This window comes from Drosophila gunungcola (assembly GCF_025200985.1).
Source record: "Drosophila gunungcola strain Sukarami chromosome 2R unlocalized genomic scaffold, Dgunungcola_SK_2 000006F, whole genome shotgun sequence".
NCBI lineage: Eukaryota > Metazoa > Arthropoda > Insecta > Diptera > Drosophilidae > Drosophila > Drosophila gunungcola.
This window is the reverse complement of record NW_026453168.1, coordinates 2,072,831-2,088,097: the sequence shown is the minus strand read 5'-3', so window position 1 is coordinate 2,088,097 and position 15,267 is coordinate 2,072,831. Positions and strand designations below refer to the sequence as shown.

The 15,267-nt window shown below is 39.7% G+C and overlaps 2 protein-coding genes across 2 annotated transcripts; both read left to right on the top strand.

Moving 5' to 3' along the window:
- The first annotated feature begins 208 nt into the window (after nt 1–208).
- On the top strand, nt 209–3,318 carry LOC128255108 (uncharacterized). Its single transcript, XM_052984616.1, has 8 exons — nt 209–365; nt 424–729; nt 1,004–1,170; nt 1,487–1,879; nt 1,945–2,121; nt 2,338–2,621; nt 2,687–2,832; nt 2,939–3,318. The coding sequence occupies exons 2-8, from the start codon at nt 456–458 to the stop codon at nt 3,247–3,249; spliced, it is 1,752 nt and encodes a 583-aa protein (XP_052840576.1). The 5' UTR covers nt 209–365; nt 424–455; the 3' UTR covers nt 3,250–3,318.
- A 4,695-nt stretch (nt 3,319–8,013) lies between these two features.
- On the top strand, nt 8,014–8,472 carry LOC128255116 (uncharacterized). Its single transcript, XM_052984628.1, has one exon. The coding sequence runs from the start codon at nt 8,134–8,136 to the stop codon at nt 8,389–8,391; it is 258 nt and encodes an 85-aa protein (XP_052840588.1). The 5' UTR covers nt 8,014–8,133; the 3' UTR covers nt 8,392–8,472.
- Nucleotides 8,473–15,267: the final 6,795 nt, after the last annotated feature.

Genomic DNA, 15,267 nt, shown 5'->3' with positions numbered 1-15,267 from the left:
CCGCACACGAAGGCCCACAGTAATAATATGGGGCCCCCATAAGTTGTGGCCAGGTATACAAACAGTTGGCTAAATAAAGCTGAAAACTTTTGTCAAAATATTAAATAAAATGTTTGAGGTCCGTTTTTTAAATGATTCGTGGAAAAAAAGAAACAATGACCTGTTAAATAAATGAATCAGCTTACCTTTGATTTTATGTTTTTTTAACAAATCTATTTCACCCTTTCATTCCATCACATTCTATACCACTCACTTGTGTCTTAACCTTTGTTAAATTTGTAGTACAACTTGTCATCCCAATTTTAATAATATTTTGCACACATCCCAGTTTAACAGCGCTAACAGCGCAGAACAATAAGATTCAGGTAAGTCTTATTCATTTCATATTTGGTAATTTTTTAATATTAGTTATCTAAAAAATAGGCTAATTTAGGGGACCAATAAAACAAGACAAAATGGCGTCTATCGTGGAGGTGCCAAAGGCGAGTTTGGACGAGGCTGTCCCGATATGGATGAAGATAGACTGGTCGGACGAGGTGCTCCACGATATTTACAGGGACTGGGGCACCTACTATTCACGTCGCCGCCGGGAGAACTTCGCGTTGCACTATTTGAACAAAGCCCTTGCCCTGGAGCCCATGGATCACATGACCCTGTATAAGCGATGTCAGAGCAAGAGGAAGGCTGCCCAGATGCTAGGAGCTCTGGCCGACAGCCGGGATGCTGCCAGTAAGTATTTGGAGGGGATTACATGGCTACCAAAGGTCATTTTTTGTTTTGTTTTTATTTTGATGTGTTGCAACTGGTGAACAAATGTTTCAAAATATTATTAGGACTAAGATTTCATTGAAAATAATTTACAATTATCATATTAATATCTAAATTCACTTATTAAAAAATTTGTGATATAAGCCTCTCAAACTTAGTTTTTTTTTTTTTAATTATTGTATTGGTTTTTTGTTCTTGTGATTTTATTATGTTTGAATCTGTTGGGTTTTTACAGAGCTCGCTCTTAAGGTGGACGGCGAAGAGAAGGCCATCATCAATCTGGACATTTGTGATGTGCTGTACGAACTGAATCAGTTTGAAAACAGCAAAGCCGAAATGCACAATAACATGAGAGTTTTTATTGGCAACAAGAGAAAAAGCTTCGTTCAGCGTCAACTGGTGGTGAGTTTTAAGTACAAAAATGAGCATAATCACTTAAAAAAAATAAAAAACAACCGAAAAAGATCTGAGTATGGTTTTAAATTTAACAATTGTTCCCATTAAAGGTTTGCAACGCAGTGAAGAAGACATTTCCGGCCATATAGTGTTATTATTCTTAATCAGGATCACTATATAAACGTGGGCTGGACGAAGTTAGATTCTTTTCTTGCATTTAAATATTTTGTAGCTTTAATAAGTGGCAAATACTTCTTTGGTTGTGATTTTAGCATTCATATTTCTTATTGGATCCTATTTAAGTCTTAAATCTTTCAACTAGGTGGATGGAGTGATCAAAGATGTAACTGGTGAAGCCATGTCAGCTTTCTTCACGAAGAACCTAAAGACTGTGAACATTGTGCACGACCTGATCAAGGAAAAGGAAAGGGTTGACAGTCGACCCCTGTGGAAGGTTCTGAAGGAGCAGGGCAAGTGCGATGTACAGAGTATTCCGGAGGTCCCGGAAGAGATGCTGTCGCCGATGGAGATTGCCCGGAGGAAGAGGGCCTTTAACATCTACCACCAGTCGTACATCAACGACTCCTGGATCGACGTGCTCTTCATGAAGATGCTCTGCAAGAATCCCAACCTTCTGCTGCCCCAGTGCAAGGAGTCGTCCTACTTCCTGCAAAATCTCTCTAGCAAACAATACGAGATCGTTCGCAAGTTTATGGTAAGTCAGGATCAACCTGCAGTTTCCAGCTGTCGATTTTAATCCTTGCGTTTTCCTGTCTGCAGAAAATGCTGCAATCCCGATGCCCACTCTACCTGGTCAATTACCTGAAGTACAACAATAAGGCCATGTCCGACAGATATCGAGAGGCTTACCTGTTCCGCGTACAGTATCAGACACATCGGAACATGAACCATGCCCTCAAGCGAATTCGTGCTCTTCGCAAGGCCAAGAAGGTGTCGGTGAGTCGGGAACCGGTACTCATATTTACCTTTAAAAGGATTAACCCTTTTTTAAATCCTTTGGTTGTGGGGAAAAGGGGTTTCATATTTGGTTTATTCCTTTACATTAGCAAGATCAAAATCAACTTGAAAAAATGTTGTGTTTTTAAAATCGAATTTTTAATTTAATTTTTTAAATTTATTTTGAAAACAATTAATTGTTTAATAATCCCACAGGAATTGGCCAAATTTGTTGAGGAGCTGATGGGCACCTATGTGGTATTGAAAACGGCCCGTGTGATGTGCTGGAAGTTTGAGTTCCTTAACGAGGTGTACAATACAATGGCATTGGCTCTGTCCGAACAACTCCGAGTGCCAAAGGGCTTCACTTCCCAAGGAAGTAACGCCATACTTAGGTTGCTGCGTCTGCCAGTGGAACGGATAAAGGATTTCGTATCGCTGACTTTTGGAGATCGACAACCGGAGCCTGAGGGTAACGATCCCGCCACTTTAAGAGCTAAGTAAGTTTAAAATTGGTTGTTAAACACAGCAACACAGGCTCCATGAATGTCCCCAAACTTCACAGGCGGTTAACTGCACGCCTGGAACATCGAATGATTTTTGCCAAATATTCTATCGAAAAGTGTTATTTGTTGCACCAGATCTCGCAGTCGTATTTAGATCAAGGACGACATTCTGAGTGTGCTTTCAACGCTCGCAAGGCTATTAAAGGTATGCAACAGAAATCTTTTACATATAAATTATAAAATTGACAAATCATATTCACACAATTTTTACTCAAGCTTAAAATATATATTATTTCGAAATTAATCCATAGAGAGCAAGAACTGCAATAGCAATCTATGGAAGTTTCTCAGCGTTGTGCAAATAGTCAAGGCAAATGCCATTCTGCACAAGTTGGAACAGACTAGGGAGGCTCTGGACGATGCCCTGCCCATCGCCGAACACCTCAAAACTCGGGAACTGATATTCTTCATCGAGACCTGCATGATGTGCAACACGGAGGACTCGATCAACAAGCGGGCCACCCTATTGCAGGCCCGGCGGGAGAGCAAGGCCGAATCCTTGGCCACCCACTCCTTGGTTAGTGCTCCGGATAACGAAGATGCAGTTCAAGCCCCAGCTTAGTTGTAGTTTTCATTTTTATCAACTATTTTATTTTCTTCCCAATTGTTTGGAGTAAATTTACACTTGGAATTGAAATATTTCACAAATGTTGATACTTGAATTTTTTGCATTACCAAATGTTTTATTTTCTTCAAAAATAATTAGAGTCAATTAACACTTGGAAAATAATATTTAATATATTTAATATTAATCGCAAAAGATATTCAAAAGTGGTTACGTTAAAAACTAAGGCTAAAATAAAAATTTTCTTAAAAGAAAAATTCTTTGGTGACCGCAAACATTTACAAATTTTCGTCTTTTCTTTTACCGAAAATAGTTTTTGTTTCACCTTAAATTAATTTGCGTTGTCCTGTGTCCATAAACCCAAAGTAATTTTTTTTCTTAGTATTGTGCACTTAACGTTTAAACTAAAGCTTATCCCAAGTAAGGTTCGTAATGCATTTGCTATCTTCATGGCCAGCAATAAAATGGCGACGTGTGATTAAAACTTTTATTTTGTCCCACATTTTAAGCAAAGCTCCGCGCAAGACACACACAAACGTATACCTGGAGAAGGGTGTCGTAAAAATTCTATCAACTCGATTAAATTATAACAAGTGGATTTTCATGTTTTTGTGCCGCATTTATGTGTTTTTATTGTGCTAATTTTATGCCAGTCCTGGCGTGGTGAACACCTCAAGGAGCAGCTCCTTGGGCAATTTCGGCGGAGAGCTGGCACACACAATCGCACACACACACACACACAGACACACGTGTGTGCTCAGATAGGCACCTGGCACCTGCAATAATACTTGGCACACATTTAGTGGCAGCATTTAGTGGCACACTGCGGTCTGCGCGCCAACGACGAAGTTCATTCTTGGGACATTTCCACTCTGGCCTTGCCGATGCCGCCACACTTGGCAAAGTTTTTCGGCCTTCGCCTCCTCACCTGCCACTTGCCACCTCGCTCCCTACCACCCACTACCTCCCATCTCCCACCTACCACCAAAAACCTACCTGGTTCGGTGGACTCGCTCGGCTTTTGTCTTATCAAAGTTTTTGGCGCGCATGTGTTTATGCCACAAATGGCACTTTTGCGGCAGCGCATTTTATTTTTTACTGCCACTTTTCGCCATTTTGCTATATCATTTTTATATGTATTGTGTATATATATTATATGTGCGTGTGGTAATACAGAAACAAACGCTGATAGGCTTGCTCCTGACCTCAGTTCAACTAACCGTTAGTCTTGGCGTCAACGCTGCGTATACTCTATTAAAGGGCCTCTATTTGAAACTTTCTCTCTCTTTTAAACAAATGTTATAGTCTTTAAGTTATAGTTATAAAATAAGTTAAAACTATTCCTATAGTTTATTTTATCGTGTAATATTGTCCTAAAAAATATAGCGACTAACTTTAAACTGTTTCTGTAAAAAAAACGAATTGGCTTAATCCTGACCTCAGTTAAACTAATCGCTTTTCTTCGTGCCTAGTCTCTTTTTACGATCCCCTAACTTAAACTTGTTCTTAGCGGCATTTTTAAAAACAAGTTCATTTATTGAAACTTTAAATGATTGTTAATTGATTAACACTGGATAAATGTAATTTCATTGATTTTAAGAATCCTTAATTATGTATAATATTTATTCATATATTAACTTAATACACCGAAACCTTCAAAACCCTATATTTCTGAGAATGTCTGGATTTTCCACATTTTAAACCATGGCCCAACTAATAAATTAGCTTGAACCCCATTAACCCTTTAGTTATGTTCTTCAAATCGAAGGAAAGTAACAACTCACTTAGTTGACTGCTTTTATAGAGTAGAGGAATTCAAATTGCCGTCTAGTTCGTTTTTATTATCCTCGAGGAGGAGGTGAAAGGTATGCAAGCCAACTAATGACCCTGTATTTATATGACAGGGAAAAGTTTATAAATATTTATGGTCTCTTCTGTTGCTTCAGCTTCAGCTTCGACTGCCGCTGTTGGTGTTGTTGTTGCTTGCTTTCATCAAGCTAAAACTCATTTGCTTATTTTAAAATTCCAAACAGGCGTAGTTTCATTTTTGACACCCGGCCTTCGCCAGGCCAGTCTCCCCAAACCGATGTTGCCCACCCATTCCTTTTTTAGGGATCTGCCGCACGTTGTTGCCATTGTCACGCACACACGTACTATATTTTTTACGCGCATATCATATTACACCCTCCATACACACAGGACATTCCCTCGGCTTAAGGGACCCGGCGACCCCTTTCCGTTTGCCAGCCGAAAGGGGATGCTTCTGGGATGGATCCATCGGAGTTTTGGGGCCCAGTCGAAGTAAATAGAATCACGTACACTAATTATCATCGCCATTGCACGAGGGGCGCTCAAAAATATATATTTTTATTAATTTCAGCAAGGTAACGCCCCGCTGCGGTGTTGGGTGAAATTTTTAATTGAGATCCCCGCATTATGATAGCAAACGAGGAACTATTCGCCCCGAAATTGATATGGCTGCTGATGCTGATGGGGCCACTTGGATGGCTGGTTTCGAATGCAAAGTGCGTCGTCGGATATAGTTGTAGTGCTCAGATAAGGTGGCATATATAATTAGCTGCCCCATTTGGCATTATGCGACATTAGCGTGTTTCAAGTTTTCCCCCTGATAGTTTGTGTAATGTTAGTCATTCAATTGATAAACTCGTGGGGCAATGAGTGCACCAGACTGAAGTGTAATTAAAGTGGAAATTCAACTCCAAATTAAATGGAATCTAAAATGCAAATAGAGCGGCATAGCTGAGGTAATACACACATCTGTGGCTAAAATAATTGCCTTCAAAACTAGTAAGCTCAAGCTTAAGGTTAACTTAAACTATTTTTAAATGTAATTCGAGATCTCAATAACGTAGTTTGGAAGACTGCAGATAAGACATTATAAAACAAAGTAGATAAAATAATCAGTAGCCTTATCAGCCTTTAGCAATTAGTATGCATGACGAAATGAATGTGTTCATTTAAGCCACAACATTTTTGTGTAAGTTTAACAACAAAATCTTGTAATAAGTTAACTTTGGATTTTTATACCAATGTCATAAAACTAGTTGGACAACCAAGTTCAGACCACATGGAAACACTGTGTATTTCACACAAATCGCTGTTAACTGATAAGTATTCCAGAGTGGCTTTTATCTACTGATAAGACTCATAGCGTAATAGAATCAAGTTGGCGAGAGCGCGGCTATAATAACACAATCCGTCTTTAATGTCCAGTGGCAAACTAAACGCGTGCGGTGCAACAAGTCGGCATTTAATACAAAATAAACTACAAAGCTACTGGATAACAAAATGGATCACAGAACTCGCGTAGTGGAGGTGGTGCAAGTGGCGCCTCAGCCAGCGACCACGGTCATCGTTCAACCCCCACCACCGCCCCCAGAAAAGGGCTGTTGTTGCTGCCCTTGCTGCCCCTGTTGCTGCGGATGTGGCGATTGCTGTTGCTGTTGCACCATCATGTGAAGAACATTTGGAGACGGCACGGAGATGCCTTCAAACTATGGACCTCAGATTACTTAATGCGATACGTTAAATTAACTTTCTATGTCTATGGTGGCCACACAATTTACACAGTTTTTTCGTGCAATAAAATTTTACGATTTGTTATAAATAATGCTGTGCTCTGCTTTCACACTTTGCTTTCTTTTTTGAGAGGGGCCCGCCGGAAACATATTGTCTTACATAAATCTCAATGCCAAAAGACCACATAATAATAAAAAGCCAAATTTAATAACATGCCACAAAAATTTGTAGTTTTATGGCGCCCGAGCAGTGGCAATCCTTTTCGGCTGGCAATGCTCACCACATCATTTCAAAGTTAGTTCACATTCCGAGTTATTATTTATATGTTTCTCAATTTGCCAATAAAAGCGGAAAATGTGTCAAGAGTGCTGCCAACTCCGGTTCCATGTGCCTGCTGCTCTCATTTGATAAAGGATTTTATGACTCTTGGCGCTTGAATTGCAACCGCAGCGTCAGAGTTCTCGCCCCAAATATTTTGACGAGGGTTTCCCATTTGGGATATTGCGTGGGAGGGAGTGCGACCACGAGTGCGAGTGCTTTTCCTAGTGTTGGCCTGCTCATTTAACATAATTTCTGGCCATGCTCTTTCTTGGCCAAACGTTTATCTAAAGCCCAAACAATATTACTCATACGCAAAGTGATACGCCTGCCGGAAAACCGTGGTGCTTGTATCTAAGTGAACGCGGTAAAAGTTCTGATTTTTCGATACTTTACTATTAAAATTCGTAGTATAGTTTTTTTTTAAGGAAATGCTGTAACGATTTAAACCTGTTTTCCAAGTTCTCTGTGGAAAGCTACAAATGTTATGTTATGTTGTTGAAAAACTTGGAAAAACTGGTTTTACCTATGAAAAAGGAATTGCCAGTATTGTGCTTTTACGGAAGTCGACTTGTGCCAAACTAAGATGACAATGGGTAGTAAACACAAATAACTATTAATAACTTTTTATATTAATATTTTCAATTTTCAATGTTTTTCCTTAAAAACATTTTCTTATTCTGTTTCTTACTGATTGTAACGAAAAATCGTTTTCAAAGGCAATAGGCTGTGTTTCGTATTAGTTATTTAAAATTGTCCCACTGTGGGTGCTTTTTCAATGTTATTTGCGTGTACACAGATTCGTAATCAGGGCAGGGCATTGATCAAATGCCTACCGGCTTTAGATAATAATGAGTAAGATATTTCCACCAAACCGCCAGCCATTTCCGATCGGTGTTTCAGTTAAAGGCGCGTTACCGAGCGGTGTTCATTTAGTTGAGCAGTTAAGGCCAAATACTAGTTACTAGCTAGCACTTTCACTCATAAAATCGCCTCACAAAAAAAAAAAACAAAGGCAAGAGGATGTACAACCCAGGATATCAGGTGGAAGTGATCGATCCGTACTATCAGCCGCCCGTGGAGGTGATCAATGTGATGGGACCTCCTCCCCCCGTGGAGGTGATAACGCCATCCCCCATGTACAACCAACCGGTGGTGGTGGTGGAGCAACCCGGCTACAATCAGCCAGGACCCCCTCCAGGAGCCAGTGACGCCGAATGCTGCATGCTGCTGGGCGCCTGTTGTGTAATGGAGGAGTGCGGCCTGTGTGTCATCTCGTAGAACTGTGCAGTTATGTAATACCTTAAATAAATAAGAACTATGTAAACTAAACGCAAAAATATAGACTGAATCTAAGGGTGACTAATCGAAGTGTTGATACAAAGTTTGACTTTAAATTGATTCTTATAACATAACATTACGCATAGGCTTAAAAAGTTATTAACTTATTGTTAACTAGCAAGAAACATATTAACAACAAGAAGTGTCTTACATATATACCGTTCTGATATCATGTAGATAGTTGGCGGCTACCGAATGTTCAATTAATCATAGACAGCATGAAATCCATTGTCTGTTGATAACACCCTTTGATATTACACATAACCGTAGTTGCGTCCACTTTTTGCCGCTTTTTCTGATTAAAATGGTTGAAGAAATGATATTGGAGAGTATCTTGTGGTATCTCCACCTTTCTTGCTAACTCCGACATAAATATCAATAACCATAGATTTTAATTTCCTCTATCGTCAACAAGGAGACTGATAGATAGGCTTTTAGCAAGTGGGGTAACTTTCCTGTTTACCACTGTGTTTTTTTTTTCTTTTTGCCAACTGTCAAAGGAAATTCACAGTCAACGTATGGACACATTCATCCCTCTCTTCAGAGGGCCACGCCCAGGCCCATTTTCTTGGGTTTCCTTTTAATAAATATAAAGCGTTAATTTGCTGCATAATTGCGCCCTGCCACACCCAGGACTTGGGAGACAGGACTCGGGACTCAGAAGGGACAGACCCTTCGCTGGCTTGCCAGTTAAGTAGCGCAGCCTCGCACTCCAACAGCTCAACTCATCAGAACTCGGCTGAGAAACGGAGAAACATTGTCTATCCCCCATCTGGGCTCCCTTTCTCATGTCCTCAATGACAGTTATTTCATTTTTCTTGTTGATGTCTTTCCCTGCACTCATTAAATCAAGTTAAAAAGGCATATAGCACGCAGTTGCTGCTGATGTTGCTTGTTGCCGTTTCCGTTGTAAGCCAAGCTGTTGAGTTGTTCTGGCCCCAACACTCTGTTGTTCTTGTGGCTGTCTTGCGCCAGTAAACAACAAACGACGACGGCAAACAGCACACAAACAGCGACGAATTTTCAAATAACATCTCACAAAACTCCATGAAAGGAAACAATAAAGGCGAAGCGAAGAAAGCGAAACTCCTCCAGTCGTTTGAGACTCGACTTAAATTATAATAACTTGGGAGCGTCATCGTCGTGTTCTGACATCTTGGCTGACTTTAATGGCGCTACCACAAATGGGAAAAGCGAACAACACCTGACAAGCAGCTACTTTCAGTATTCCGAATGGAGTTACGCTCACATTCACCTCTTATATTGTTAAATGGTTCAAAAAATAGCTGCAGCTACTAAAAGTAATTTGGTGTCGGCAAAGATGACTTTTTCAAAATGTTTCCAGGGGAAATGGCTTAGTCACCTGTCAGATTTGAACTCTATATAAACTTCAATGTTGAAATAGCAAAAACAAGTGTCTTAACTTCTTAAGACACAATTAAAAATCTTTTTAAAGTAATATGTTGATTAATTCTTAATTAATAAAGCTCATTTATAAGCCTGAAAAGTCTATCGCTTACAGCTTTTCACATAAATATTTTGATTGATTACCACCAACCGCTATAATATAGATTTTGCCGACTTTTCAAAGCCTCTTAGAGTCAACCCTCGAGAAGTGCTGCATAAAAACTTGTAATCATGGAGTACAACTGGCAAACTAATGCATATTTCTTGTTTGCCAGGCAATGAGGACAAACCCATCCAGTTGTCCAGTCACCCACCCAGAATTACATTCACCCACAGTGCGAGTTTCCTACCCTCAGATTGGGGGTGGTAGTATATAGTATAGCTTATAGTTGAGCTTGTTGCATTTCTTGCAAGTAATTTTGTTATGAGTTTTTACTGTTTCGGGGCAGTAATCCTTATAAATGAAGCAGCAAATTTGATGCTGCGTGCAACGTGCCCTCAAAGGATCGTCGTCCAGTTGATTCCCCTCTATTTACCACAGTTAGTTGACTTAATGCATTCGCCTTCGTCTCGTGCTAATACACGTTAATATCCTTTGAGCTATGAAATTTCGCTCATTTGTCAGGATTTAGGGCAAGAAGGCCAGAAAGGAAAGCGCTGGACACGGGAAATTGCAATTGTATTTCAGTGTGTCTGTTGCCGTTGGCTTTTGGCAATGATGATTTATCGGGGAGGCACGTGGGACCGCTTCCGGGGGGAGGGGGAGTGGGAGGAGGAGGGGTGGTCGCCCGGTGGGCGGTTTGTTGCGCTCTGCCTCATTAATTTCTAACTAACTGGCTCATTAAAAATTAATCCGTCACGGGACCCCGTATCGATGGCCCGGTGTGAGTCCAGCTTGTTAACGTCAGTTCGGCTTAAAAAGCCAAAGAATTGGGGAAACGAATTCTATTAAGCTCTCTTTTGAAAAGCAATCTGAAGGTGATGGACAGATTTTGCTTGTTACATACACTCTGTGTTGGACAGGAATTAACACATACTGGTCGTAATAATTAATTTTTTTAAATACTAAACAAAGTAACAAGAGTTAATATTCACGTAAGCATAACTTAAGATTTTATTAGTTTTTTCTAACTATATACATTTTCGACTAACTTAAAACTAAATTAAAAAAGGCAATCTATTTTAAAAATAAGCACAATAAATAACATACTGCTGCACAAGACATAATTCACACTTTATTTAAAGAGAATAATTTTTAGTTAAAAATTCAATTTTACAAATGTTGTGGTAATCTATGTAGTTTAGGTTTAATTTTAGATTAGAAAAAGGAATATTGTCCTTCCTTCCATTAAGTTTACTTTTTGACTTATTGACTATTTTTCTTGTTTTCCCGTATATATGTTACACATTTATTAGAATAAAAGGAAGTGGCTCGCTCTATGATTGAAGAACCTTTTACATTGTATAGTGAACAAATAAGCCACACTACTGAATGGTAAACAGAAGGTCAGAGGACGCACCTTTCACATCCTTTGCCACCCGAAAAACATTTCATCCAAAATGAATACTTTGTAAAATGGAAAGCACCTGAATGCCGGCGTTTAGCCACGCATTAAGACACTCAACCTAGTTGCATTTTTAACAGTTTGTTTTTGAGTCCTTTGTGCGGCATCACCTGGGAAAAATGAATGCGAGAGTGAGAGGAAGTGGGACTGGGACTGGGAGTGGGTGTGGGAGGGAGAGGTGGGCACTGACCCACCAAGTACCGTTCGACTCATGGCTGCCATCCATCCCGTTCCTTCTCGTTCGTGTCAAGTGCAAAATGTGCAATGCAGGAGACAAAGCAACCGCAACCCTCACTCTCTACCTCTGAAATAACGGCACTTGCATTGTGTCAGGCGAAATAACGGTAAAGGACCAGGGGGAAAAGCACAACACGAACAATAACTTCTGTGTGACACATTTGGCAATGCGTTTTTAAACTGGCGAGAACAAAACGAATGTGGCAGCCGCAAAACAGAATAGAACAGTGGAAAAGTCAGCGGCAAGTTGGAAAAAGTTTATAGCATTATTTTTTTTCATTTGAGGTTTTTTTTTCCTTGTCCTCGGCACTGAATTGCACTTAAAGTCAGCGCCAGTTAAAAAAACTTTCTGTAAAAACTAAAATAAGAGGAAGAAGCCGGAGAAAACTATTGCATGGAGTGCGAAAGAAACAATTGAAAACTTTATTGCTTTTGCCTTTTTCACTTTTTCACTTTTGTTCGCAAGTATGTTGCGTCACACGGAAAAGCCGTTGACAAAAACCAGAATGTGATCAGCTGTTTAGGTTTAGGTTAGCAAAAAAGACCAGAAACTAGCAGGAAAGTTTGGGTGCTTTTTATTAATTTTATAACTGTGCTGAGCGGAAACGGAAGAAGGATGAAAGGACGAAAGGACTTGGGATGGAGCAGAGTAAAAGGATGCAAGGGCAAAGGCTAGTGGTGGCTCAAGGGGCTCAAGGGGCTCAAGGGGCGGGAAAACTCTCAGCAGATGCGGTCAACTGGGGGCTGCCCACTAATTGGCCTTGTGAAAATATTTGCTACGCTTATGAAAACAGTTGACCGCCGGCAGCCCCACGACCCTTGAAACTGAAATGACACCCACAAAGGACGAGTGGCCCAAAACAGTTACACTCACACATGTGCAAAAATATGGCCACACACTCACATGACCATGAGCCGTAGGTTTATGCGGAAAGAATTGGTAAACAATTCTAGGTTTAGATATATTTGGTCAATTGCAAAAGCATCACTTTTAGTGATTTCAAATTAAATCAGACCTTTTGATTTTTTTGTGTGTTTAGTATTTCTACGTAAGGTAATTTTTTATAAATCAAATTTAATTATAGTTGAGTTACATTCAAGTATTTTGCCTCAGAAAACTTGACTGAGATATAAAGAAAAAAAAATATTTATAAAATATTGGTGCGAAGCACACAGCTTCTTGCTAGACTATAAATCTCTGCAATGTAAGCTATTAAATTACATATTCCATATTTAGCCACCCAATAGTTATTTCTTTTGACAGTTCAAGTTACGCATGAACATAATTAGATTGCCAGCCATTTAGTCACTCGCCAACACATACTCTCGTGAAACAGCTCCTGGGTAAGCCAGTCCAATCACAGGCACATGCCGGGCTAGCCACAGGACCCTGCCACGCCCCATCCCAGCTCACTGCCCTTCGACCTCCGCCCATCGGGCAACACCGCAATTTTTGTCAACTGAACTAATTAATTAATTGTGGGTGGCCATCGTGGCCTTCCAGTCGAAACCGAAGCGAAACGGACCGAGGCGACCCCGCCCAACGCCCACCGCCCACTTGCTAACTGACCGGCAACTAATTTTTATATTTATGAGGCTGGGGGGACGTTGGCCTACTGCGTCATAAACTGTGGCGCTTTGTTTACTATTGTTGCTGTTTGGTATGCATGTGTGCGCTGTCTGTGCGACCCGCCACCTCTGCCCACGCACCACCCACTTCCGCCCATTTAGAGGACATTTTATCCCTGCCGCAGACTCCATGCCGTTTGTCCAACATAAACTTGCATGTTCAAATTTTTAGTATCTTTGTGTGATTTCATGCGTTAAAGCAGAATTTTTATTTGCTACCCGTAAAGACAAACAATTTTAGGATGTAGGAAATCGTATTTGTGGGGGATGGGCCGGCCATTTCGTTTAATTTTCATGTCGCGTTGAAAGTTTCATACAAGTATTTATGGCATATAAATGAAATATTTGCGACGAGGGTAGAAATTGGGCAATGTTTGCTAATGAAGGAGTTCGATACGCTTTTAAATGGTTAATTGGGCTGAGGATTTCGTGATGAAGGAGGGTTTGGCTCAGAGGAGAAACCGATGTCGGTTGAATACTAAGAGTCTTTCTGTTAACAACCATTATCTGACTTCTATTCAAATGGGACTGAATAATTAAAAAGATTGAGTTTTGTATTTATTCAGGATTAAATCTACCATTTCATTCGTATAAACATGCCATATTTTCTTAACATTTCTGACTTATTTTGAGGCTTTTTTATTTTTAATTCAAAGAATAAATATTTTGTTAAGTACATTTTTATATCTACTCTAGACTCTATACTCTATAGAAAATATATATATAAAAATATAAAATATATTTTCTAACTTTAAATATACAAATTGTACGCATGATTTTCTGTCCTTGAGATGAATTTATTTTTATGTAGCCTGGTTAGATGATCCAAAATTGGTATTGCTGCTTATTACGTACTCATTTTTTTCCTGCATTAATATGTCGCCCTTCGGCTAAGTCACAATGACACGCCTTATGTCTTTCTCAATCTTAATATTTTATTATACACATTCGATTTGGGATGCTGATGAGGATAATGCCGCTGCTTTGGTGCTGGTGCCATTAATACATATTAAATGCAATTTTTTAAAGGGCCATTCGATGAAGTTATTTGGCTTGCTGCCTTTAATGGCAAATATAAACATGGAAAGCTCGCCAAAAACGCATGCGACAGGAATTTTAAATCATTGAATGCGAAATGACAAAACATTTTCATTTTCATACAAATTGCGAAATTTGGCAGGAGGTCCCTTCCTATTCGCAGTTCCAATCAGATTCCAGCATTGTTTTGCTTTTTGCGGGGGTGTGATGTCGTCGATATATAAAGCTGTTCATAAATTTGCGGCGCCTGCAAATATGCAACGGAAATTGCGAAAGCCACACGACGCTTATATAATACCATCTACATCTACCCTCTGGAAACTCCAGCTGAAGCTGAGATGTTTTTTTTATAGGCAACTCATGGCGGGGGAATTTAGCTGCGGTGGAGGATTAGTTGGGAGATCTTCATCGCCCGTCGTCCTTGTCAATGCATTTCGTCTTTTGATAATATCAAAAACTCATTTGCCTTGGCCACTTTCAGGAGCAATCACTCTACTTTTTCCCAGTTTTGCACTCAGAAAAAAATATGGTAACACGATTTTTACCAATATTTTTATACCTTTGTGAAGCCAAATAAAAATGGCGTCTGTAAATTCGTTAAATTTAAAAGTTTACTAGCATTTTGATAAAAAAAAATTTTAATTTTTTGTTTTGTACTGAACCTGAGGGGAAATGCAAGCAAAGGTTTTAAATGCCGAATGATAAAATACTAGGGAATAAGGAAGTTTGGTCTTCTTTTGAGAAAAAACTTTACCAAAAGTACTACCAAGATTATAGTATATTTTTCTAAGTGCATTAGCCTGGAGCGCTTAGCAAGGGTCCAGATGATTTATTATGGTCTATTTCCAACCTCGCCCGCTGCATGCGTCATCAATTTTTAGAGATAGATTTGCATGGCCATCGCCAAGGGCCATTAGGCGAAGCTTGCAGATACTTTGTA